The sequence below is a fragment of the Chlorocebus sabaeus genome, chromosome 3 (genome assembly GCF_047675955.1).
Source record: "Chlorocebus sabaeus isolate Y175 chromosome 3, mChlSab1.0.hap1, whole genome shotgun sequence".
Lineage (NCBI taxonomy): Eukaryota > Metazoa > Chordata > Mammalia > Primates > Cercopithecidae > Chlorocebus > Chlorocebus sabaeus.
The window spans coordinates 80,447,143-80,474,075 of record NC_132906.1 but is presented as its reverse complement, the minus strand read 5'-3'; the positions used below and the strand labels follow the sequence as shown (position 1 = coordinate 80,474,075).

Genomic DNA, 26,933 nt, shown 5'->3' with positions numbered 1-26,933 from the left:
TCGTTGATCTCGTGTGGGGACACACCCAGAGGAGCCCTTCCTGGGGACATGGAGGGTTTTTGTCTGGTGGCCGTTGAGTTACTCTAGTCATTGGTTTCTGGTTGCGCAGCCACAGCCCACCGAGGCCCAGCGACGCTGGGGACTTCTTTGTCTTTGCGCAGTGGCCTCACGCCCTCCTTTGATGTGGTGGGGCAGTCGGAGTTGACTTATTTTTTCCATGAGAATTCCCTTCCTCTGAGCAATAAACAAAATCTTTATCCTTGTGACTTGAGTTAGGATTGTGGCAATTCTCCCTTCCACTTTTGCTGCCCTCGCCAAGGGTTGGAAATCAGACTTGTTTATTCCAAACACGAGGATTCTCTGGTTCTTATGAGCATGCTTGCCGCCTCTTGACACAGTCCTCACTTCCCTACATCAGTGTCTGCTCGTCTGCTTAGATCATCCCACCTATGGGCTCCCAGCAGGGAACCTGGAGACCTTCATCTCCTCCTGCATGAGTGCAGGGCAGCCATGCACCAAGGCTTCCTTTGCCATTTGGAAGTCATCGGCTGCCTCCCTGATCAGTCTGGCACAGCTGCAACTTCTGGGAGTGGGAGAAGCACATCTGTTTTCTCTGAGAAAAATCTTTAGTATGCAAGTATCTGTCCTTGAGCTTTTGTGGAATATTGAAATGGTTCATGGAGCCCGTGGTATCAGACTGTAGTGCGACCACGGGTAAAGGCAAAGCTATTTGCTTTTGGGTGAACTAAACACATCAGCAAGGACGAAACAAATCAGCAAGGAAATCTTGCTGTGAAATCACAAGGGAGTACATTTCATTTCGCAATCAATTATGGGGAAAAAATTGTAGGCTCAGTGCCGAAGATAATATAAAAGATCTGCTTTGAAATGTTTCCGAGGACAGGGACTATGATCCCTTTCTCTCTGCTGAACACACTGTCCTAGTGTAACTGAAAAAAGCCCCCGAAGATATTTGGCAGCTTCATTTTATGTTTTTTTTTCTGCCCAGAAAGTTGAATGGAATTAAAATTCCAATTAGGCTAAATATTTTACTTCTCCAAAAAGAAATTCAGCCCTGTTTTCTGGCTAATGTTACTTATGATTTAAAATAAGTATTAATGGCATTTTTAGTTATTTTTGTCTCAATATGCACATTCTGCAAATTTAAACCTCTGTCTGGAGTATCCAAACACATCTGATGTATTCCAATAAGATAATTATGCCATATCCTTTCTTTTCTAAAACTTCTATATTCCTGAGTAAATTTCTGCAATGTGGTATAATACCAGAGATCACAAATGTTAATTGTGAAATAAAGGACTGCAGGTAAGTAATTAAAGAGAAGACTTATTTCCAGGGAGGCAAATCAGTTCTCGTTCCGCAGTTCTTGTAGCGCAGCATGATTTCCAGGCATGTGAGTAAATAAAGACACCTGCTTCAAAATAAGGAAAGTGGGCTGCGGGAACCTGGCCCCTTTCTTGAATCCTGTCTGGTAGTAACAAGTTGTCGTGGTTGTTGCTGACATGGGGCCTGGTTTGCTGGGTGCTAGACGGAGCTGGGAGGCTGTTTCTTGGAGCCCGCCGTCCTGCCACCGGGTTTTATGTGCTGCCACAGGGGCGTCCTCACCGAGGCTTTGGTGGTGGTTCCTTCCGTGCTGGATGCAGTGAGGAGCAGCTGTCTCTGCACCCCTCCGTGGGTCGCAGACCCTTCTCCTGAGCCTTTAGCCAGGTGTTTGTGCCCCAGGGTGCCTCAGTGCGGGTGCCCTTGGATTTGCATGTCTGACTGTAGTGCATTGTGACTGTTTCAGTAGCTCTCGGCTAACACACTTATTATAAATCAAGAACACGTTGATTTACATAACCGACAGTTCCTTCTGGAATAGAATTGTGCAGAAAATAAAAATAAAGTAGCAAAAGGTAGGAGGGAAGGGAACCAGAGGGTTCCAACACTAGAAAAAAATCCCTCAGGACAATCAAGCGTTGGACAGTCACAGTGAACAGTCCCTTCTTTTGGAAGATGTTTAGCTTGGGATTCAACCCCACACATAGTGGAAATATGTGAATTTGTCACCCATGCATTTGAAATACAGCATTTGGTGTTTGTGAACCTACTTATTCCATAAGTTGTCCTTATAATACTGTTAGAGGCACTTTTTAAAAATTTTGCAGAATACCATTAAGTCTTTATTCTTTCTCAGACATACTCACTTTCTGACTTGGTCGTGTTTGGTCTCTTAGGACTGGGTCTTGAAAGAATTAATGCTAAGCCATAAAAAATGACTTTTTTGGTTTTTATTGATATTTGTAACGTGTTATGTATTGACCATTAAGATTGCCACCTGGCAGAAGAACCATATTGTAATTATTAGAAATATTTCACTTTTGCAGAAAGAACACATTACTAGCTTCATAGCAAGATTATGGCATGGAACTTACCTGACTTAGCAGTTGGTAATCATTGGCTGTGATGTTTGCTCTTTAACGAACATGGATGGGGAGGAAAGAAAAATCTCTCTCTTGCCTCCCAGGGTGCTTTTTCCTGCTTCTCTTTGTTGCTTCTTTTCTTTTCCCTCAGATTTAGGTTATTTGTAGTTGTATTTCCCTGGTTGCTTTGTAAGCATTCTTAAGTTTAAGCAGAATGTTTTTATTCCTGTTAGTATCTGCTAGAATTTAAGCACAGAAACTTTCCATTAGCACATTTATTGTGTCACATTTGTGTTTGTGGAAGAGGAACATCTCTGTACGTATTGTGTGCAGACGCACGCACGCAGCCCTTTCCAAAAGAGATGGTCTGTGACATAAATCCCAAGAAGAATGTTTTAGGGAATGCCCAGTGTTCTTTCCAGTTTATTAAAGGGGATCAGAACAAGAGTTCTTAAATCTGGCACGATGGAATGAGGCATGTAAATCTTTCAAATTACAGGCAGTTGTTTACATAACTTGATGTACTTTTTGGACAGTCAGATTAGAGTTCATTAGCTTCTAAAAGGAAATCAGTTAAAAATTACATGTTAAGAACGGTCAAAGTATTTTTCTTACTGGAATCCTTTATAAATTAATAGTCTGTTAATTTTTTTTCTTGTGGTTCTTATTTAGGCTTCTGATGCAATGTCAGGAAATCTGGATTTGAGTCCCAATTTCTCTTCTTCCTTGCCGTGTGACCAGGCATCTTAACCTGTAAAATGGGAGAAGGCTGATTACCTAAGGGGACAGGATGATTGGGAGAATCCAGTGGAGTTCTCTTCATGAGGATACTTAGTACAGTATGGGTTGCTGCCACATGGTACTAATATAAGCTGGTGGTATGGATCCTCCCTTCTTGACCAGGGAGAAGCAGACGGAAATTCTGGGGCTGTTTTCTTCCTAAGGAAGCCTGTGGCCACCCCTCGTGAAGGAGAATGTGGCTCTCTTGCTTTCCCAGCTCAAGCCTCTTGAAAACCCTGCATGCTGCCCACCTGGGGGGTGGGCTGTGCTGAACGAATCCTGAGGATTGCTAGAGGTGGGCCAGTGGTATTTGAGGAAAAAAAGCCGAAAAAGACTTAAATACCCGGAGTCTCTCATACGTCACATACTCATTTCCAAAAGCACCTTTTTTTCCTCCCCTAGAAATGGCCGTCTTTGGGCCAGCCCCTCTCACTAGACTACAGCTCCCTGTTGCAGAAAGGGCTTCGCTCTTCACACATAGAACTGCACCCTCCCTCTTCCTAGGAGTTCTCATCCTTCCTTAATACGAACCTCTTCCTCCTCCTGTCTCTTTGATTTTGGTATTATGTTGTGATGCCCTTAAAAAATACTGTGCCCTGAAGGAGTTGCTAAAATTACCAGTTCCTTCACGTTTTGGAATTATTCAAGGGCAAAACCATTTGAGCCTTTTGCGATCTGTTGATTTGTTGACACACATAGGCACGTGCACACACACACACAGACACACACACACACTTTAAAGGAGGTGAGTTGATCTATTTCTTCACCCAACCTTTTCTGTCTATAGTTGTTATTCTTTCTTGAGTAAATTTTATTAATAGATTATTGAAATTGTCTAATTCTGTACAAATTTACTACTGTAAAATTTTGCTATGTATTGCATTAACATTTTTTTCCTGTCTAAAAGTTTTCTCCTTTTATTGCTCTATTGCAAATGGATGTGTTACCTATTTTTTTCCTTGGTTATAGTAATTGGAGGTTATCTATTTTAAAAATGATTGGATTCATTTCTCATCCCAATATTTTTGATTATGCATTTATCTTTATTCTGTTCTTTGCTTTCCTCTTTAGACTTTTGGATTGAACATTTAGTATTTTTTTGGCTTAGTGATGAATGTATGTAATGCTGTGGGTTTTCTCGAAATAAATCTTTGGCTGGATTGTACAGCTTTTGGTGTTGCAGTGTTTCCAGTATTATTTGTAGCTAACTTGTAGTGATGGTTTTGACTTTTTTCTTTGATGTGAGGATGTGATCCAGTAATTTTCAGTTGCTTCGTTTTGTTCCTCTTTGTGTTATTTCAGGTTTTATTTTACACCCCTCTGTTTAAGTTGATGTCGATGTTACCGTGGCCTTTCTCCTAGTTACTGTTTGTTGCCAGCACAAGAAAACGTTCCTTGCTTTTGCTGCCTTTGAGGCCCTCTGGAAGAGGGAAGCCTGGGATCTCCCTTCCCTCTCCTAATCCGCAGTGATCTCCCCCTACCCCATGCTCATCCCTAAAAATAGTGACTAAGCCACCTGTTGGGAATTTGGACATTAGTTTAGGGTCAGCAGAGAAGGCAGTGCTGACAGGGAGATGAGAAGGGATGCAGGTCCGGCATGCTCCTGCTGCATTCTTTAAAGGGGCCAGCTCTACCCCCAATTCCTGCATTCTTTAAAGGGAATGTGGTGAGGACTGGTGATATGATGTACACCAGGCACCCAGCGCAGTGCCTGGTGTCTGAAAGGGAAGGACAACAAGTGCTTCCCTCTCTACCCTAGCCAGGCAGCTCCCCGGCTTTCTGTGCTGGGCTGGTCCCCGTACATCTTTGCAGCACTCCCTCGTTTTCTCCAGAGAACACTTCTTATTCTCCATCTAGCCTCTTCTTCACTGTGGGAAGCCTCCTCAGGTAGTAGTGACGTGATTTGCTACAGAAACTCCTTTGTTAATGTAGGCTGCCTTCCCTATGGGAGTGGGTTGGAGATGTTCAGCTGTTGTGTGCCTAAGGTGGACATGTTTGTTTGCGAACACCAGGGAGGATGAGGCCTTCCTTCCACATTCTCCAATCCTGGTTTTCTCCAACACTGGAAGCTGTCACTGCTGGCTGGTTCTTTTCTAATAATGATCACTTGGGAGAACGGAAGGCCAGAGCCTTTACCCCGCATTGATTGCGTGGAAGCTTTGACCCTGGACGTTAGTCCAACTCAGCATTGTATGTCCTGCCCCACCCCTTTAATTGTGTTGCTGAGATAATGTAAGAGTTCAAAATGCAGTTTGGAACTAGGGTAGTGCATGGGAAGAGTGACCCACAGGACGTAATGTTCTCCTGTGACTATAGGGTCCTCTTATTAAATAAAGATAATAAGTGATAGGGCTGGACTTTATTTACCTAGAGTGGCTTGCATATGACCAATGTGCCCTTTGAGTTAAAAATTTGGCAATAGTTCACTTGTCAGGAAGGAAAAACTCTTTCTCTCTGTTAGGTTCGGCATTTGGGGCCTGCAGATTAAACTGATAAAAGACATATTAATGGGAGAAAAAGGTTTATATCTATGCACACGGGAGCCAACAAAGGAAGCAGCTGGCTTGGTGAATATCCCACCAGAATGTTTCCTCAATGTCACAGAAATGTAGGCACCCATCTCCACTCTCTCCCCTGCCTACCCGCTGTTGCTGTTTGTCCTGGCAGAGCTGGCTGTCTTGGGTATTTGTTGTTGTAGGCAGTGGCTGGTCATTTGTTCTATTAGCAGAAGTTTCGGTGACTTCCCATTGCTTATTAAATGAACTTTGAACCCCATCAGCTGGCTTCAAGGGTGTCCCTCTCATTCCCAGCTGCCCTCAGCGAGCAGGATTTTTCCTCACCTTCTGCTGGTCTTCTCCACCTGAGCCTGTGAGAAACTCACCCCCTGCCCCAGGCTGGCAGGTCATAGCCCTTCAGGGAACAGCTCAGGTGCCGCCACCCTCCTGGAGGTCAGACGGATCTTCCTGAGCAACCAGGCCTTCCCTGTCTCTTTTGTGGCATCTGCCGCTGGCTGTCTGATGCTAATTATTTGCCCACTTTTCTGTTATTAGAAGTTCCTGAAAGCCAGAGCTGGGGTGTTACTCACTCTGCGTTCCCCCCTCAGCCACCTTGGGTACCTAGTAGGTACGTTATGTGTTGGATGAATCAGTCGAGAAGTCCTAGCATCTGTGAGCCTGAGGAACAACCAGATAAGCTTTTCGAGCTCAGGAATGGTTCCTGCACTTTGAAGATGGTCAGGGGCTGCTCTGAAGGTAAATTGGGCAGCAGGCTTGGATTTCTCCCGGGTTCGCAAGCCTACAGTTCAGACAGAGGACGCTGTAGAGTTAACACAGTAACAGTGGTTAAAGTTGATGAGTCTTGCTGTGTACACGGCCTCACTTTATCACCATTGAAGCCCCTCTGAGGAGCATGCACATGAGACCCGTGGGCAGGTGGGAAGTGGAGGCTCGTAGGCAAGGCCTTGTTGTAGTTGCCATCAGAGCTGGCCTGGGTGGAGGCAGGATGCAAACCAGGCCTTAAGGTTTTGAAGCCACATGTGTCATCTGCGCAGAAAGGTACCTTTTACAAAAACACTCTTAAGGAAGTCTGGAGCCCGCGTGATTTTAATAAAGCCCGCTGCACTGTTTATACCTCTTGGTCTCAGCCTTTGGTTACAGCTGGTGAAGTGTGGAGACTGCCGAGGGCATTGCAGGTGCAGAGCAGAGCTGCAATTTCGAATTCCTGTTTTAAAATCTTCATTGTTAGCTGTGTGGCATCTGCCCTTTCTTGTTTGTCTTTTTTTTTTTTTAAAAAAAACCTTGGTGGGTTCGTGTGACCTCTGCCAAGCTCCTGCGAGAGTTGTTAATGTGGGGGCCCTGGTTCCAGTCAACGATTCCGGGTTCTTAGGAAGTACTTCCAAATACTTTGGGGCAAGTTTGCCTGGAAGTGCTATGGTTATTGATACTATGTCTGTATTAAATTAATTTCTGCAAGCAAAACCTACCAGAAGCAAAAGCTAGTGTTTGCAGCTCCTATTACAGAAGGCGAATTTTCCCAATATGTTAAAAACTCCTGCTTTTAAAAAAAGGTCGGTAACCCAATAGAAAAACGGACAAATGATATACCCAGCTCACAGGAAAGAAAATATGCATGACTCTTCAATATATAAAGATGGTCAGCCTTACAATAGGAGAAAGATAAATAAAACTCCCCCGAAGCATCATTTGTGTATGAATGAATAACTGGCTTTAGTTTGGTGGAGCTGCCAGAACAAAGTACCGCAGACTGGGAGGCTTCGACAGGAATTCATTTGCTAACAAACCTGGAAAGGTGTTGGCAGGGTGGGTTTCTTGTGAGGCCTCTCCCCTTGGCTTGTGGATGACCGTCTTCTCCCTGTATGCTCACATGGTCTTCCCGTGTGTGTGTGTGTGTGTGTGTGTGTGTGTGTGTGTGTGTGTGTGTGTGTGTTTCCTCATCTCTTTTTGTGACACCAGCCATATTGGATCAGGGCCCACCTTAATGAGCTCATTGCAACTCAGTCACCTCTTTAAAAGAGTCACATTCTGCAGTATTGGGAATTAGGACTCCCAACATGTGAATCATGGGTGTGTGGGAGAGGGAAGCACAATTCAGCCTGTAACAACGACAAAAAAAATAAATAAAAATAAAACAAAAAAAACTTGATGACACCGTGGCATGGTAAAGGGGGAAGTTAGCACTCTCGGACACTGCTGAGGCCATACAGGGGACAGCCTCTTGGGAGGGTCACTTGTCAGTATCTGTTAATTCAGATGGAGTCCCTTCACCCAGCGGGTCTACTTCTAGGACCTACCAAAATTGACAAGTGTGCAGCTCGTCCTTGACACCTGGCCATCAGAGCAAAAAATGGAAACAATGGGAGCTCAATAAGGCATGGGCTAATTATGGTTAAAAAATGAAGTCCTTTACTGGTAGATATGGACTGCTGTTTAAGAAACTTTAGGTAAAAAGCAAGATAGACAACAGTGTGTGTAGAATGCTGCTGTTTGGGTAAAAGGGGGGTAAGATTTTGTAGGTATTTGCTTGTATGTGCATAACTATTTTTCTCTGAGGTTACATTAGATGCTGTGATGACTTGCTGGGGCAGGGAGGGTTGGTTTGCTGGGTAATGGGGGCCCAGGGTGGGAGGGAGACTTCTCACTCTATATACTTATTTTGACTCCTGAATTTATTAATTAAATGAATATTTTTATTTCCCTGATGAGAAAATTGTATCATGAGGTCATTCATAACGTAGGTTATTTGAGGTCATTTAAAAAACATGACATTATTTCGATTAAAGTCATGGTTGTGTTGAGAATCCTGCTGGTTTATTTTTCTTGGGGAACGTGTGCCTCAGAAGTCATGGTTTGGAAGGTTTTTTGAGGACAGTGGTTCCACATCTGCAGGGCAGAGCTTGGTCCTTCTGGGAGAACAGGCTGCCACTCAGACGCTCCTGCCTGGAGGCCTCTGGTGCAGAATACGTGAATCATTGTACCAGGCTTCATTTTGCTCAGAAACTACTTAGAATTATTCATTGGGCCCTTTTGGATTTACCAGGTTCTTCAGAGGCATTTCTGGGTAATGATGTTGATAAAGCTGATGGCACTTTGCATCTGTTGAGCACCATGAACTTTGCCAAGTGCTTTCCTACTCATGATCTCATTTAATTGTCACTGGGAACTGTGAGGTTGGAAGCACAGATCTGATTCCCATCTTGTTGTGGATGAAGAATTTAGAGGGTTTAAATGACTTGCCTGATGTCTCCTGGTAAATGTTGATCTTCTGCTGCCGGAGTTTCAGTGTGTAAGCCAAGATAAGGAAGAATGGCTGAACAGTGCTTCTGGCCCAGGAACCATGTCATACTTGTCAGTGTCCATCGTGGGTGTAGTTCAGGGGTTTTCAGTTGGGTGATTTTGCCCTTGGGGGACACTGACGACGTTATCAGAACCTGGGGTGTGTCACTGGCATCTAGTGGGCAGAGCCCGGGGTGCTGCTAAACACCCTGCAGTGCATGGGGAGGCCCACAACAGAGCTGAGCAGCCCCAAAAGTCAGTGCTGGGGTGGAGGACCCCTGGTGTGGCTGAAAAGGAGAGCCTTGCCTGCAGCCCCCAAAGCCTGTCTCTTGCTTTCTCAAGCTTATCCGTGTGTTCGCCTTAGAACGTTTCTTCCTTCGGATTATTGGTGGTAGAAACGATTCTTTGGGATCTCAACGGAGGCACATTTCAGGGCCCTCTCCTGGCGCCCGTGTTGACTGACTGTTGTCCTGCCTTGCCAGTGCAGTGCTGCAGGGGCGTGGTGTGAGTGCGGCCCACATTGTGGGCACCAGAAGACTGAGACCCAGCCTTTACTCTGTCTCGTTTTTCTTTCTTTACTTTTTTTTTTTTTTAAATTCTGGAATACATGTGCAGAACGTGCAGGTTTGTTACATAGGTATACATGTGCATGCCATGGTGGTTTGCTGCACCCATCAGCCTGTCATCTACATTAGGTATTTCTCCTAATGCTATCCCTCCCCTAGCTCCCCACCCCCTGACAGGCCCCAGTATGTGATGCTCCCCTCCCTGTGTCCATGTGTTCCTGTCCCCGCCCCTCCTCCACTTCCTCCCATTTCCATGGGAAGGAGGGGAAAGCTGCCATCCTTCATGGTTGGCGTTGGGTGCTGGGGTCTTCCTCTGTTAGTGGCTGGTGCATGCAGCGCACAGGAAGAGAGCCCCAGGGATGCCAGGCAGGGGTGCAGCTGCTGCCTGTGTCTAGCGGGCTCCATGCAGTCCCCTGGGCCAACCTTCAGCGGCTGGAATGGTTGCACACCTGGAACTGCCTTTGCAAAATGATGACTGAGACAGTGAAAGAGATTGAACTTAACTGACTCCATCTTGCTTCTAACCTCCAAGCTGTCCTTGTTCATTTCTGGGCATAGGCTGACCTAACTTTGGGAGAAACTTAGTTTATAGTTTAAACAAAGACGGTAGCAGCCCTTTGCCAAAGCAGACCACCTTCTTGGTACCAGACTGCTTTTGTAGGACTAACATTAGCCACAAGATTGGAAATTATAGTTTAGGAGTCATGCAGCTGGGGGCTACAAGATTCTGACCCACTCTAAACTGCTCCAAAGATCAGTGCCTGAGATATTTTGCAGGCCCTGCACTTGATGGATTAGCTGGTCCCACTCAGATCAATAAACTGGCTCATCTGATCTTGTGCCCCCCACCCCGCCCAGGAACTGACTGAGCACAAGAAGACAGCTCTGGCTCCCTATGATTTCGTCTCTGATCAGTCAGCACTTCTGGCTCACTGGCTTCCCCTCACCCACCAAATTATCCTTAAAAACTCTGCTCCCCGAATGCTGAGAGAGACTGATTTCAGTAATAATAAAACTCTAGTCTCCCGCACAGCCGGCTCTGCGTGAATTACTCTTTCTCAATTGCAGTTCCCCTGTCTTGATGAATCGCCTCTGTCTAGGCAGCGGGCAAGGTGAACCCATTGGTGGTGACGCACCCAATGAGGTTGAAAAGCAGGTTCCACCCAGAGTGGAGCTTTTCCTGATGTGATATCCCACCCTCTGGTTGTTGGTGCTGGTGTGTGAGTCACAGGCCCAGCCCAGTGTTTGAGACGCAGTGACCTCAATAAGGACTTGAGCTGGTTTCCTGAGTGCCCTCTGGTAAGCCTTTTGTCTGGGTAGCTTTGCCACCCAGCGCGTCTGCTACCAGGAATGAGCTGGAGGGAAACGGGAAGGCTGTGTTTTTTTCTCCATCTTCCTCTCCAGGAAGGAGGTGGCCTTGGTCCTGAGGCGGGGTTTGCTCTGGGTGGAGAGCTTCTGGATGTTCTGTTGTTGCTTCCACGTCCTGGGAAGGATCAGGGCGACACAGAAAACTTGGTTGAGGTGTCCTGCTAGGCCGCCTTGAAAGGAGAAGGTAGCCAGGTGAAGGTTATTTTGTTTGCTTGGCAGGTAGTGATATTGGTGGTCAGACTGAGAGCAGCAGCGAACTGAGGAGGGCAGAGGTTTGGAGTGCAGATGGACGAGGAGGTGGTCACTTGTGCCTTGCTGCTCCAGGAAGCTGCCTGGTGACCCTCAGTTCCCTAAGTCAGCAAAAGATTGTTTCCCAGGGTGTCATATTGCACAGCTGGCTGCAGTGGGAGAAGAGGCGGGGAGATTGCCTCCTTGCTGGGAGCAAACTTAACGCCCAGAAAATAGAAGGGATGGGAGCCAGTGAAACCAGTTAAACAGCAGCTGTTAAAAAGGGAGTGGGAGTAGAAATGTTAAAGTTCCCAGGTCTCTTAGAGAAAAGCCATTTAGATTTCCCTTGCCATCTAGAAAGATACTGGTGTTTTCCTGGAAGAGCTTACTGTGGCATGCCCATTCCCCGGGAGCAAAGATTGTGGTAGCCTGCAGGTGAGCGTGTGTGTGAGATGAAGGTGTGCTGAAGGACACTCTTGATGATGGAAGCTTCCCTGAAATCAGAGCCTGGGATCACCAAGCCTCCTCAAGGCAGGTGCCCATGACTGGGTGGTAATTGAATGAGCAACACGCCTGTCCCTCTGAGTTGGGAGTCAGACACATCATTTGAGGCTTCCGCGCTTGTCCAGTCAAGACTGAAGTTGTCTTTATTATCTTAGTAGTCGAGGGCTTTTAAAAGCTTGAAAAGCATTCAACATACGTTAAACCTTGGGCTGTTTATTTGGACTCTCATCAAATCAACTCCAGATGGCAGGATTTAGTTTGAATGTTGAGAGGAATGCATTTTATAAATGCAGTGCATCTTGCCATTAGCGCCTCCCAGAGTCAACATGAGTTACCCTTCCTTGGTCACAGGGTCCACAGTTAACATTTGCTGAACTCAAGCACACCAGCACTGTCCCTGGGCACTTGAGTTTGCTGTTAAGTGGAAAATGCAGAGAAATAAACCTGAAAGGAAAATCAGAGCAATAGATAATAAAAGTAAAGTTTGCCTGGGGTGTGGGGAGGGGAAGACAAGTGAAGCCTTTTCCTGACTTGCGGAACCTCCAAAAGTAAAAATGCCCGGGAAGTTGGGATGTGTTCTCCAAGGGTGAGTTCATTTGGAGTCAGCGCAGTGAGACCTGCAGTGGGGCAAGCTGAGGGGTCTTCCTTGAGGGGTCTTCTTTGGGTGTTCTAAGAGCCGGACGCAGTGCTGTCCCAAAGGGACCAGAGAACTTCAGAAAAGTTTCTTCTTTTCTTTTTCTCCATGCCTGCAAAACCCACCATCGAGCTTTTGAGTCAGCAGTGAAGCAGGCTGATGTCTGAACCCCGTGAACCCACTGTGAACCCGCACTCTGGCGGTGGCGTCCCGTGCCAGCCATGGGTTCTTGGCTGCTCGCCGTGGCCAGGCTCTTGGCCAAGGCCTCGTGCGGAAGCTCAGGAGACAGCTGCCCAGGCCCCTAGGTTGTGAAGTGGGAGTCGGGATCCAGACCCCGCCCAGGCTGCCCCGTGCCCTGCACTGCCTGCCTTCCCCAGGAGGGTGGGCAGGTTTGCAGGCTTGTTTTCCAGGGAGTAGCACTTTGGGATTTGTGTTTTTAAAGAGAACTCTGCAAGTCAGGAGGGCTGAGCAGCTTCAAGAGAGACCAGACGGAAGGTAGGCGCAGAGCTGGGGACCGTGAGAGCCAGGGCCTTGAGAAGACACAGACACGCATGTTAGGACAGGCCTGCTTTTCTGGAAAGCTCCCTGAGCGGGGAGAGTGGCAGCATCGGGAGGTGCTAGAATTGGCTGCCCTTCTACCAAACAGGCAAGCGAGTCGGAAGCCACGCTAGGCGGCCCCTCCGCCCACAGGGACCTGGAGACACACAGTGGGGGACAGGGGCGCAGGGGAGGCTCAGTGCCGCAGGAGAGAGGAAGAGGAGAGGGTCTCGCCTTGGCACTGCTCTCCTGATGTGTGTGACACTGCTGCCTCAAGTGGCTGCAGGTTCTCAGGTCTCGCTGTGCCTGAGGATCCCCCCAGTGAAGTGGCCTAAAAATGGAAACAACTAGTCCTCCTTCCGAGATCCTGGGGCGGTGGGTGGAAGGCACTCCCGGGAGCCCTGGAGTCAGGTGTGGGCCCCCGAGCACACCCCATGGCTCCCTCCCAGATCATGCTGGGGGTTTCCCTGTGCTCTGGGGACCCCTGCACAGTTCTCACTTTGACACACTTCCCTTGCTGGTACATGTTTGTAAAACTTTGTAGCTCCAGTATAATACAGAAAAATAACCTTTGATTATTAAAAAAAAAAATTTCCTGGATTCATTTTGAAAATGATTCTCTTCTTTTTTTGTTTTATAGGATACAAAATTATGGATAATAATGGAATATCTTGGTGGAGGCTCTGCACTAGATCTAGTAAGTATTATGCTGGATACAGAATATACATATTGAGCCTTTTTCTCAGGAAATCTGGGTTTTAAAGAATCCATTGCATGTATCCCTTTCTTTTTCTTTCAAGTTGCATTAAAAAAGGAACCAAACTATTCCTTCAGTGTTTTTGCTTTTTAAATATCATTAAAAATTATCGGTCTACTTTTTTTTTTTTTTTTTGAGATAGACCTTTGCCCTGTTACCCAGGCTGGATTGCAGTGGCATAATCTCAGCTCACTGCTACCGCCACCTCCTGGGTGCACGTGATTCTTGTGCCTCAGCCTCCCAAGTAACTGGGTCTACAGGTGCATGCCACCACACCTGACCAGTTTTGTGGTTTTGTTGTTGGGTGGTTTATTTTATTTTATTTTATTTTATTTTATTTTATTTTATTTTATTTTATTTTATTTTATTTTATTATTTTATTTTACTTTACTTTTTGGTAGAAATAGGGTTTTGCCATGTTGGCCAGGCTGGTCTTGAACTCCTGACCTCAAGTGATCTCCTTGTCTTGGCCTCCCAAAGTGAACCACTACACCCAGCCTATCTGTCTACTTTTGAAACCAGCTGTTTTGTTTCATGGGAAATCAATCCATTCATAGAAGGAAGCAAGGAAGGATCATGCCTGGAATTATCTCACCTAAGAACAGTTTGGTAGCTTATTTTCCAAAACAGGTTCTATTTACTTTTGTAGGGCTGTTATCTCACCATTGTTTCATATTTCACATGACAACTTAGATTCCAAAATAAGCGTATAATATTTTCATTTTGGAAGTAAGGAGCAGGGTGTGATTATGGAGGTCGGATGTTGGATGTGGGAGTAGTGGCCGTGCCAAGGGGAACACACACTTCCCCGCTCCCAGGGCATGGAGGTGGGACTGGCCCGCACCAGTGATGTCTCCTCTGAACTCTCCCAAGTGCCTTCTGTGGCCTCCAGTCCACAGGTAAGGTAGTGGAAGCCAGGCGGAGGGTGACTGTACCGTCCTGGTCTGTGATTTGCTTGTGTAAAACATGGCTTCCTATTGGGTTTTGATGCAGTGCTCACAGATAACCGGCATATATCATAAGCACAGCTGAAGTCATCCTTGAAGCACAGTAAATGCAAACGAATTCGCACAGCTGTTTAGCACTTGCTGTCTCATCCCTGCTGTGGTTATGCAGAGAAGACACTGTGATCACTCTTGCCCCACCCCTCCTGTAAGTGCAGGGCATTTAGGTGAGTGGTGATTTTCAAGATAGGCCAGATCTGTCATTGCGGTGTTAGAGGTTGGGTCCTGGATGATAGACAGCCATCAGGAGGACAGGACTGTGGTTTCCACTGCAGTTGCAGGGAGAGCTGAAGGAAGCTGCGTTTTTTTTTTAGTGTGGTCTACACAGATGTGATTCATTAAGGAAAGAACACCCCTTTGAGAGGAAACTTCTTAGGCCTGGTACAGCGGCTCACACTTACAGTCTCTTCACTTTTGGGAGGCTGAGGTGGGAGGATCACTTGAGCCCAGAAGTTCAGGACTGGCCCGGGACGTATAGCAAAATCCCATCTCTACAAAAAATTTAATTCTGAAAGAAATAAGATGAAACTTCTTTCTCACAGTAATAATAGCAATTGATAGTTTTTTTTGGGGACGATAAACTTCTGAAGCTGTGTATCTCCAGAAGGCTAATGTACCCAATTTACATAATCAAATACTGTTATAAACCGTAAAAATAATTGATAAAAATGGTGTTAAAAAGGGAGATTTCAAGAAAAATTAATATGGTATAAAAATTATATTAAAAACGGAAAAACAGCAATGTAGTGGGATTACTTTTACAACTTATTTTGGTTCCTTTGCATAAATATTCACATTACATAAAGAGCTTTTCATTTTTTCATTCTGTGGAAATACTACAGAGATGTAGAAAATTACCTTGTTTTATGTAATTACATTTACTATTATCTTAAGTGAATTTCATTTGTAGCATATACGAAGTTGTTTACAGGGACTCTTTTTCCAACATTAAGTCCTTCAGAAGAGCAATTCCAGTAATGCTTTAGCGTGTTCATTTTTAATGGTATAATAATTTTATTTGATGATAACCTTCGAATTTCTTTGAATTGCAGTCGGTGAAGTTTTAGACATTACAGTTGGAAGGAGGGGGTAAAACTCTCCACTTAAAAATCCCAGATGGTATGAGACTTCCAGCAAACCATATTCGCTTCTGCTTCAGGAGTGCTGGTGACAAGGGACAGACATTCCTTTTTGAATGTCCTTAATCGTCTCATTTAATTGGTGCTGGAATGGAGAACCTCAGGGTTGAGGGGTCCCAGCTAGCAGATAGCGCTGGGCCTTGACCTTTGCTCTGCCAGCTCAGAGCCTGTGGCCTCCCTTGACCCCACACTGTCCTCCACCCACCTCTGATGTTGTCGTCTTTCTCCATTTTTACCCTTTTGGCCTGCTCTCAGCCCCTCAAAGAGGCCACACTTTCTTGTGAAGGGGTGTTTTGGAGGAAAGAGGCCACACTTTCTTGGGAAGGGGTGTTTTGGAGGTAGGCTGGGAGCTGTTGCAGTCTTTGCTTCTTTCCCACATCCACACCACTGGGTCCTCTCGAGGTGCAAGGGTCTGCTGGAGCTGAGGGGAACTGAAAGTCCATCCGGAGTTTTACAGATGCATGGGGCACCCTGGAGAGGGGAAGTGACTTTGCCCCGAGTTAAAGATTGGGCGGCAGGCAACATGGCATATACATAAATTTCAGGCCCCACATTTTGGAGCGAAGGACGAAGCAGAGAGGCTCTGTGACTTGAAGGCTGGGATGAGCCCAGGTCTGCTTGGGTGGCTTGCTGAGACGTCACCCGTGGACGTCTGCTGTCGGGCATGGACATCCCTCAGCCGGCAGGGGATGCGTCCTTTAGCAGCTACCTTTTCTGTTCTCCGGGTGCTTTTTAGCTTTTAAAAAATGCAAATTTGGGATCTCATGTGGAGAACAGAGACAGTATTATTAAGAGCCATGAATATAAAATAGGTACACATTTTATTTTGAATGCACATATTTGAGTGTGCTCAGTCTGTTGATTAAAAAATATTTAAAATAAAATGGTAAATGGAAATTAGTGTTTATATGATCCTAAGGCCACCGGGCTCTTGGAATATAACTTGAAAACTACTTATGTCAGTCATCTCTAGTTCCAGCCGCCTTGCCTGTAGGGTGCCCTGACTTAGAAGAGCATAAGTAGTATCACACAGTCCAAGACACCCTAACTTACAGTGCAGTCCATCTTTGTAGCCTAGTGAAGGAAATCATTTTTCATTCGGCATAGACTTGTGTGCCTCCTGTGTCTCAGCAGCTGCTCTGGCCATTGGGGGTTATTGCGATGGACACAGCAGCGTAAAAAGTCTTGTTCTGTTGGTGAGGTTGGTCAATTACACCGTTTGTTAGAAGGTTCCTTCCTACAAGGAAAACAGTGCAGGCAGGGGAGGTGAATGGGGGAGCTGGAGTGAGGCTGAGCCACAGAGGGCCTGAGACCAGGAGGTTTTCGCTGGTTAAAAGATCAGCTAGCGTTGCCAGAGAATCCGAGGGACAATCTTGGAATCTAATTACAAAGGGACTGTGCTGCATAAACCAGTCACTTAGGCAGAGGTTTTTGACAGACTTAAAAAATGAGTCCACAACATGGGTTTTAAGAAATGAGATGGCATATTCATTAATGTTTAGGCCAAGCTGCCATCCTAGTAGCTCTAACACAGTGTCTCACAAAAGATAGAAATTCATTTCTCCCCTGCACGTGGGGCCAGTGGCTCTGGCCCACACTGTCACGGTCTATGCTGGTGGGTGGTTCCACCATCTGGAGCCCCAGGCTTCCCTTGGTCTTCAGCCATTGTCCTCTCTTGCTGCCAGTGCTTCAGGGCCAAGACCAAGCAGGGGCACGGGGCACGTTTGCTCCTGTCTGTCCCGCTGGCAAGGTCTTAGTTGTGTGACCACAGGCTGCTGCTTAGAGTCTGGGAAATGTGGTCTCTTGTCGTGGGTGTGTGCCCAGCTGATAGTCCCTATTACAGAGCTTCGAAGCAGGGGAGGACAGACACGGGGAGGGGGAGTTAGAAGTCACCCAGCGGTGGGATGTGGTCTAGGTTTTTTTCCTGGGTCCTATTTGAAGAGTCTGCAAGTGCCTGAATGATGGAGAGCATGGTCATGATGGTGAACGCCAGCCGATGACTTGGAGAGCTTGGCCTGGTCTGAGCTGCTCATGAGGCGCACTGGCGTAGACAACAGCTAAATACCCTTTATAGTGGATTTTGATGCAGGAAGGATTTCTCCCCAAATAAGGGAGAGTTTTATCTCTTTTTCTCCTCTTCCTCCTCTTTCCCCATGGGCATGTAAGTCAGTGTTGGATGGTGTTCAGGGCAGATTTAAAAGGGCAGAACCATGCAGATAGTCATCACAGAGCCAGCCCTTAATTATCCAGGGGAGGATTTTCCATGAGTGTTCCTCACCTCTTCTTCTTAGTGCCCTTTGGGGATGACAGCCGGCCGCTCTGCCGTTGCTTTCGGGAGACTTGGTAATGGAAGGGAGGGTGGTTAAGTCCAGGTCTAGCCACAGGTTATTGATCGTTGGCTTGGGCATAGACTTGGTGAAGAAGGAGATGGGAGGTGGGACCCAACTCTAGTGTGACTTTTGGTTTGTTTTTTTTGGTTTTTTGGTTTTCTTTTTGAGACGAAATCTTGCTCTGTCGCCCTGGCTGGAGTGCAATGGTGTGATCTTGGCTCATTGCAACCTCCGCCTCCTGGGTTCAAGCGATTCTCCTGCCTGATCCTCCCAAGTAGCTGGGATTACAAGCATGTGCCACCAAGCCCGGCTAATTTTTCTGTATTTTTAGTAGAGATGGGGTTTCACCATGTTGGCTAGGCTGGTCTCGAACTCCCGACCTCAGGTGATCCACCCTCCTCGGCCTCCCAAAGTGCTGGGATTACAGGCGTGAGCCAGCGCACCTGGCCTCTCACATGACTTTGATCTTTGGTCGAGTGGATTCTCCTGCACTTCAGGGTTGGGAACAAAAGCAAGCACTCCGACATCTTATCCTCCTCCCCACGTTCCACCCAGGTGATGAGAAGAGTCTGTGTTCCTCATTTTGAAAATAAAAATTTCTACATTCTATGAACACCGAAAAATAGATGTGGAGAAAACAGACTTACCACAAGGGAGGGTTTTCCAGATGGTGTTCTTTAGAATAGTAGTTTCGATACGCATTTCTTGTAAAAAAGACTTTTGGTCAGTTAACTGGGAAAAACTATGTTCTGGGGAGCAGAGTCTGTGCCATAATGTCTGAGGTAATTAGTCTGAGGTAACTTTTGGGCAGTATCTTAATTGGAATTTGGGACAGTTCCTGGTAGGCGATGGACACGGGCATTTTGACCTTCTCCGAGCATATGTGTGAGGTCAAATTAAAAGCGACAAGTGCATTCTCTGTGCCTGGGTCCTGAGTGGAGAAGGCCGGGCTGGCTGGATTCCAGCTGTGTCTACTGCCAGGCAGGCCAGAGTCGCATCGAGGCCAGTGTGTGAGGAGAGGCCACCTCTGAGAGTGGCCCTGACCCTGGGATTGCTATGTAGACCGGGGCGGGCCTGCAAGCCAAGGCAGCACAGCTCACCCATGAGCCAGAAAGCAGTGCCAGGTATGAGTCAGGCTGTGGTTTCGGTGACAAGGGCTGTCTCGGTTGCCCCCATCCTGCGCCCCACAAGCCCTTTCGGATGTTGAACAGGACGTCCCGGTGAAGGAGCTGAGACATGCAAGGGGGACTATTGGGGTCTGTCCCTGATAGTCTGAGTCTGTCCCTGCACGCCTGAGTCAGACGCTTCCCGCAGAGGAGCACCCTAGTTTTCATCCCCTTTGGCTTAAAGCACATAACTTATCTTTTTAAAACTAAGTGAAAGGCCCCAGATTGTGTCTTCCCATTGGCTAAAATGTGTGGGTGTGGGCTTTGAAGACATTCACTGTCACGCCTGAAAACCAAGAATGGGGGGACCATGATTCGGGGGAACCTACCTGTATTGATTAGACATCTGCCATCTGTCCGGCTCCGTTTCTGTGTCTGCTGTCTGTCCAGCTCCGTTTCTGTGGTTCCGGGGAGCGTCAGTGGCTTTGCTGCTGTCGTCCGTGGAATTACTGTTTTTGACTGCCCCACTCTGCAGGGGGCACGGGGCGGGGGGCTTCCCATCTGGTTTGAAGTGAGCCTGTTACCCTGGTTTTACTTTCCTTTTAAATGGAGATGTGGATACCTGACATTTCTTCCTTTCGTCTTGTACAGTTGTGGACATAAAGGAGTCAATAGGAACAATTAGTTTGAGTTTCTGAGAATAAAAGCTTTCAGAGGTAATTATTACCTCAGGGATAATATAATAATTATTTTTATTATATAATATCGATTATATAACAAATCCCAAACTATTAGGATTTAAGCTGTTTCAGCTGCGTTCCCCCAAGTTGGGGAGCTTTAACTGCGGATTTAAAAAATTTCTAGTACAAGGGTATCCTCAGAGGCGCCAGGCTCCTAGGCCTTCTTTCCTAAGTGTTTTTGGATTCCAGGGGTGAGCCTTCTGATAAGGGAACCACATATGTTGGGACAGATCCTGGCTGCTCTGTGAGTCTCTGGGCTGTTTGTTTCCTGGAGTGAAATCCCCAGCTTGTGCCCCGCCCCTGCCATGGCCAGAGGGGCGCCCTGTGGTCAGCTGCAGGCACAGGCGGGGCCACCGGCTTCCTCATTGGCTCCGCTTTGCTTCATTCAGCGAAGCCTTTTTCTTGGGCTCTTTGTTTTTTTAAGTGTCTGTCAGTGGACTGTAATTGTTAGGGCAAAATCATGTGTTTTAAGTGAAGATGATTTCAGGTTTTAATTACCCTTGTCCATTAACATGGATAGTGTTTCTGTTTTATCTCAAACTGTTCATAAGATAATCATTTAAGTAAGTTTAAGAATTTTTTTCTCTTCTTAGTTAGAACCTGGCCCGTTAGATGAAACCCAGATCGCTACTATATTAAGAGAAATACTGAAAGGACTTGATTATCTCCATTCGGAGAAGAAAATCCACAGAGACATTAAAGGTAAGAGGACGTATTCATTCCTTTGAAATACCGAAGGCGATGGTGGGGTTGCACTGAAACCTTCTCAAGGGAAGGTGCCTGCACCTATTTGTCCTGCACGTTTGCCTTGCCTGGGCTGGGCTGGCTTTGAGGGGGTCTGAAAAAGTGTAGCCCCCGGTGCCTGTTCTCATTGGGCTCGACACCTAGCCGGGGAGAAGACGCCCTTGTGGCAGTGCACGGCATTGTAAGTCCACGCTGCTCAGGGCCCCCTTGGCTTTCTTTTGCAGCGGCCAACGTCCTGCTGTCTGAGCACGGGGAGGTGAAGCTGGCGGACTTTGGTGTGGCCGGCCAGCTGACGGACACCCAGATCAAAAGGAACACTTTCGTGGGCACCCCATTCTGGATGGCACCTGAGGTCATCAAACAGTCGGCCTACGACTCGAAGGTGAGGGGAAGGTGAGGGCGGCGCTGTGCCTCACGAGGCCTGGAGGGCTCCCGCCTTTTGTTCTTTAGCCTGGTAGCTTTTGTAAGTTGGACCGAAGCTGGTACCTTTGAGGTAGGTCGTAAAGTAATTCTTCAACCTTCGTTACAGTTTTCTCCTGTCTGCTGCTGTATCATTTAATAACCTTTGCTGATCCAGCCCACCACGATTGAGGTTTTGAGCTCAGGCCATGTGTGTTTGGTGGCAGTGGGGACACAGGACGGAGCGGGTTCAGAACGGGGTGGGAGGAAGAGAAGGGCCGCAGTGGTGAGGGGTGGAGGCGTGCGCGGCTGCAGAGGGGCTCTACCTGCTGTCTGGGCACAGCTGGGGGTTGAAGTGCAAGTGCATGGAGTCTGCAGCCTTGAAGGGGCCTGTAGAGAAAGGGGCTCCCATAAGAGAAAGGGAGGGAGTCCACGGAAGTGTGAGAATGGAGGAGGAACAGTGCTTTGAGTGACTGCTGCAGGGTCTTTCTATTATTTTTAGTTCTCAGGATTCTCGTTCCCAGCCTGTCCTTGTCAACATGAGATGAAACCCTAACCCTTTCTTCCCACTGTTTTTACTTGCCCTGTGTTATGCTCTCCTAGTTTTTCTCATACTCTTTTTCTCTGTTGCCCTCCACTTTTGTGAACTCTGTTAGATGGGACAAAAAATCCTAGGACTTTGCCTCCTGGGGCTCTCGTTTAACTTCAGTTCCCACAGTCTGCTCTTCTCTGGACTCTGTACGCAGTTAAGAGGCCACATGATCCACGGAGAATTGGCTTTCCTGGACCCCAACTTTCTGAGCAAACATATGCTTGGATACACATACGGGCTGAACCTTGCTGCTGCTTTTAAATAGAAATCTTCCCAGTATCCAGTAGACTTCCCACCTTGTTAAACATGGTACAGGAAGCACCAGCTGACTTTCCCTGCAGCCCCAGGGTCACCGTTGCAAGCTATAGACTGTTAGAAAGCGTCCAGGTTGTAGCTCAAGTTGCAGGCGTGCCTGGTTCCACCATGGAAGGAGTGAGCCCATCTCACTGCTGTGTGGTAGTGGTGGCCACAACTTTTCTGAGCACTATGATGGCCTTGACAGCCATTGGCTGGTGAGTGACTAGTGGGTTCCCCCCCACCCCACCCCCCACGCAGCAGACCTGGCTGGTGTTGGGTGTGTGCCCCGCCTGGGAGTGTCTCTACCCCACATGGGAGGGATGCTGCTTTGGCTGCTTCTCATCTCCAGCTACCTTGGCCATTAGCCCTTTTCCTGGGGTCATGTAATTTTAGAACTCAACCAGGAACTTACATGTTTAGTCCATTCTCTTTATTTTAAGCTGAGGCCCATGTATCAAAGTTGATCTGTGTAGATTTTGGTAAGGCTGAGACTGGAACCCATGTTTCTTAACTTATTGGATAACACCACCTTGATTATTCTCTTCTCGTTCTTTCTAGTAAATTAGCTGATCTACCATGTGACTGAGGACTCTGATCTTAGATTTCCCTCCTTCCCTCTTTTCCTCTCTCCCTCCCACTTTTCCTCTCTACCCCCCTCTTTTCCTCTTTCCCTCCCCCCCTCTTTTCCTCTCTCCCTCCCTTTTTTCCCCTCCCTCCCTCCCTCTTTTCCTCTCCCTCCCTCCCTCTTTTCCTCTCTCCCTCCCTCTTTTCCTCTTTCCCTCCCCCCCCTTTTCCTCTTTCCCTCCCCCCCTCTTTTCCTCTCTCCCTCCCTTTTTTCCCCTCCCTCCCTCCCTCTTTTCCTCTCCCTCCCTCCCTCTTTTCCTCTCTCCCTCCCTCTTTTCCTCTTTCCCTCCCCCCCCTTTTCCTCTTTCCCTCCCCCCCCTTTTCCTCTTTCCCTCCCCCCCTCTTTTCCTCTCTCCCTCCCTTTTTTCCCCTCCCTCCCTCCCTCTTTTCCCCTCCCTCCCTCCCTCTTTTCCTCTTTCCCTCCCTCTTTTCCTGTCTCCCTCCGTCCCTCTTTTCCTATCTCCTTCCCTCCCTCCTTTCCTCCCTCCCTCTTTTCCCCTCTCCTTTCCTCCCTCCCTCTTTTCCTCTCTCCTTTCCTCCCTCCCTCCTTTCCTCTCCTTTCCTCCCTCCCTCCTTTCCTCTCTCCCTCCGTCTCCCTCCTTTCCTCTCTCCCTCCGTCTCCCTCCTTCCTTCCTTCCTTCCTCTCCCTTCTTCCTTCTCTCTCTCTCTTTTTCATTATTGTATTTATTTCATATTGATTCTTTCATTTAACCCATTCTATGTAGGCACATTTTTCTGGATTTCAGTAATACTGGAGTAGACAAGAACAAAAGTCTCTTCTATATATCTTAAATTCATATGGGGGAGACTGACAGTAAACAGGAAGAATTAACAGCACTTTAGGAGCAAGCGTGCTGTGTTGTAGTCACTATTTTCAGTGAGTTACCTGCCTTAGGTGAGAAATACCCCTAGAGAGTGGCGGGGCAGAAGGCGTGGGCACCTCAGTGTGGTGTGGGCACCTCAGCGTGCATTTCAGGGTGGGGCCCTGGCGAGATGGCATTCTAGTTGAGATGCAAGTTGAGAGTTGTTTAAAAGAGTTTTGAAAGAATCAATGCACAGCTCTAATTGGCGTTTTTAAAGAAAACTCCAGAATAAATATAACAGAAGAATGTTTAAAGTTTAAAGATTTAAAACTTATCTGAGGTTAAGAATGATGTGAACCCATAAGTCAAAGAGAGGTTGCCTGGTATCAAGCAAAATAAATGAATAGAGATTATTACATATATCAGAATCTTTTCCAGAGGAAAAAAGGTGTATTACAAACATGTTAAAAAAAATTAAGTGCCTTCAAAGGAAGAAAATCAAGCTGGTGCCATTCATTCACAAATTCGTACTGAGCAACTGCACTGAATACAACTGTGAACAAGACAGCACGCTCTCTCCTCTCCTGAAGTAGAAGAGACAACCCGTAAGCAGTTTCAGATCGTGCACAGTGCCATGAAGAAAGGAGACAGGGCCATGTGAAGATCTTCCGTTTTTGGTTCCACCATCACTGCTCACATGAGAACCTTTATTCAAGAGCTGTCCTGTCTGCCTGAGTCGTCCCCACCGCCTTCCTCGAAGGGCAGGGCCTCCCTGGGCGTTTGCTGGAGGCAGTGTGAGGACATCACAGCTTGGCTGCCTTCTTCCCCGAGCTCTTTCAACATCAGAAGGCTCTGGCCAGGCGTGGTGGCTCACAAGCACCTGTAATCCCAGCACTTTGGGAAGCTGAGGATGGGAGTTTGAGACTAGCCTGGCTAACATGGTGAAACCCCGTTTGTACTAAAAATACTAAAATTAGCCAGGCGTGGTGGCGTACGCCTGTAGTCTCAGCTACTCGGGAGGCTGAGGCAGGACAATCGCTTGAACCCAGGAGGCAGAGGTTGCAGTGAGCCGAGATCGCGCCGCTGCAGTCCAGCCTGAATGACAGAGCAAGAGCCTGTCTCAAGAAAAAGAAAAAAACCCGGCTGGGTGCGGTGGCTCAAGCCTGTAATCCCAGCACTTTGGGAGGCTGAGACGGGCGGATCACGAGGTCAGGAGATCGAGACCATCCTGGCTAACACGGTGAAACCCCGTCTCTACTAAAATATACAAAAAACTGACCGGGCGAGGTGGCGGGCATCTGTAGTCGCAGCTACTCAGGAGGCTGAGACAGGAGAATGGCGTAAACCCGGGAAGCGGAGCTTGCAGTGAGCTGAGATCCGGCCACAGCACTCCAGCCTGGGCGACAGAGCGAGACTCCGTCTCCAAAAAAAAAAAAAAAAACCAAAAATAAAAAACAAAAAAACCATCAGGAAGCTCTGATCTGACCAGTAGGTGTTATAGTGTTGGGGTGGATTAGAGTACGGTCTCCCTCTTCTGGGAGTGCACACTTGGTTGGGAAGGAGATAGTATGAGAAAATGTGTCACATTTTTGGTCTGTTTTTACCTTTACTGTGACTTGTGTCAGAAGTTATTTCACTTGCTTGGATCCTCCCCAACAACTCTGAACTGGAAATCATGAGCAGACTCTTAGGTTGATGGGGAATTGACTTTCCAGGTTTGTTGACCCAGGAGGCGTGTGGTGAGGGTCGATGAGGGTCACATCTGTGTCCGAGTCTCAAAAGTTATCAGAAGTGAGGTTTCACGCTGGGGCCTTAGGGCTGAGATTTCCTTTGTTTCCCACTGGGTATGGCTCTGGACTGGCAGCTCTTGTTGCAAGCAGGGCCTGATAAGGGTGCTCTTCCAGGCCACCCCGTGTGTGTCCCTCTAGTGGTCGACTTGCCTGCTGGGCAGCCAGTGCTCTTTGGGGTACACTGGTGGCTGCTCTGGTCTCACAGCTCACTCAGCTGCTTCCCAGCTTTCCCTCCATTCTCTCTTACATGACTTGTAGACATTTCCCCTCCTAGACTGCACTGCAGGTAAGGAAAGACCTTCCAGCCATTGGGGACAGGGTTCGGTATGGTGGTTATGAAGGCACGTGCCCAGGTCACACCTAGGTTCACAAGCTGATTGTCAAAGGAAGGGTGGGTTGGGAGAAGTGATGAACTTCACCTGCCTCACTAGCTTCTTCATCTCACTGAACTAAAGGGAATACAAACCTCTGTTTCTTGTATATGTTTAGATCCTGTTTGGAGCCTTTTTGAGCATTGTCACGTCTGGCACTACCTGTGCCCTGTTGTCTGGGCTGCTCAGGTGTTGCTGAATGTGTTTGCATACAAAGGGCATCTTATGTCAATCCCGGTTCTTAACCTAAGCATGATATTACGAAGTCCTGATTGTCCATATGTTGTAAGAACCTTCATTACTAATGTTTTAAGGTGATTTGGGCAAGTTTGGTTTGTTTGAAGGAGTCCCCATCCTTTGGAGATGGTGCCAAGGGACATAACTCTGCTCACTGCAAAGAAGCCTCCGGTTTCAACACTAGAGAAAGGTCTTGGACTGAAGAACTCTCATCTCCCTTTTTCCTTGTAAGATTACTATGATGGTATGTCAGTGAAGGGATGGCGCTTGGTTTGCAGTGTAACCATGGTGAAAAGTGGAAACTGGTGATGCATTGATGGAAAAAAATAGCATTGTTGAAGATGAGTGAAGGCGTGGTGGGATGAGCCGATGCGCTGCGAGAACCCAGGCAGCCAGCCTGTCTACCGCACTGCACACCAGCCCTTCCTGTCACTGGGTGCTGAGCCCACGGCCTCCCTGTTCCTGCCTGCGGATCAGGAATTGCCCACAGGCCTGGCTGGGAAGAGGAGCCCTGAGGGCCTGGGAAGAATGTGAACCAGGAGACAGCAGGCTTTATTTTCGCATGTAGTAATGTTGGGCCACTTTGGTCAACCATGTGTTACTCTTAATGGTCATAAATATCACGTACGCCTGTAGATGCCAGTTACGGGTGTGTTCCTAAAGATTGCATCTGCTTAAGTAATAAGCTTATATCAAATCAGATTTTGTTTTGATTAGTTACAGCTGTGACTTAGGGTTATCTGTGGTTTTCTTCTTGATTGTAGAGTTGATTGGTTTCTTCTAGAATTATTTTCTCTATATAATTTAAACAATATCGCTTAGATTGTACCTTGAGACGTGTAGCCAGCGTACTTTATTTGACATGATATTGTGAAGATGTAGGATGCTGTTGCGTAGAGCCCTGCCTCTCCCGATGTGGAGGAGAGTCCCAGAGAACTCAGGGTGCTCACTCAGGAGCGTGCCCCAGGAGATTTGTTTGCAGTTAATATGTGCATTTGCAGCTTTTGACTGGAGCTTACATTAGAAACCACTGTTTGTTTTCTCTGTCAGCAGTGTCTTAATGTCTCATTTCATATCTTTCCAAATGGCCCCACACGGGTCTCTCCTTCCACCTCATTTTAATTGCTTTAGAAGGTGACTGCCTGTTCCCCGCATAACGTTTACTTTA

At 47.2% G+C, this 26,933-nt stretch overlaps 1 protein-coding gene across 1 annotated transcript in view; it reads left to right on the top strand.

Annotated features, from left to right (window-relative positions):
• The window catches only part of STK24 (serine/threonine kinase 24), a 129,337-nt gene that overhangs the window by 84,309 nt on the left and 18,095 nt on the right, over positions 1-26,933 (top strand). The window contains exons 3-5 of the mRNA XM_007960725.3: positions 13,473-13,529; positions 20,502-20,610; positions 20,877-21,034. Of these exons, the coding sequence (XP_007958916.1) occupies positions 13,473-13,529; positions 20,502-20,610; positions 20,877-21,034 (324 nt within the window). The remainder of the gene's footprint in view (positions 1-13,472; positions 13,530-20,501; positions 20,611-20,876; positions 21,035-26,933) is intronic.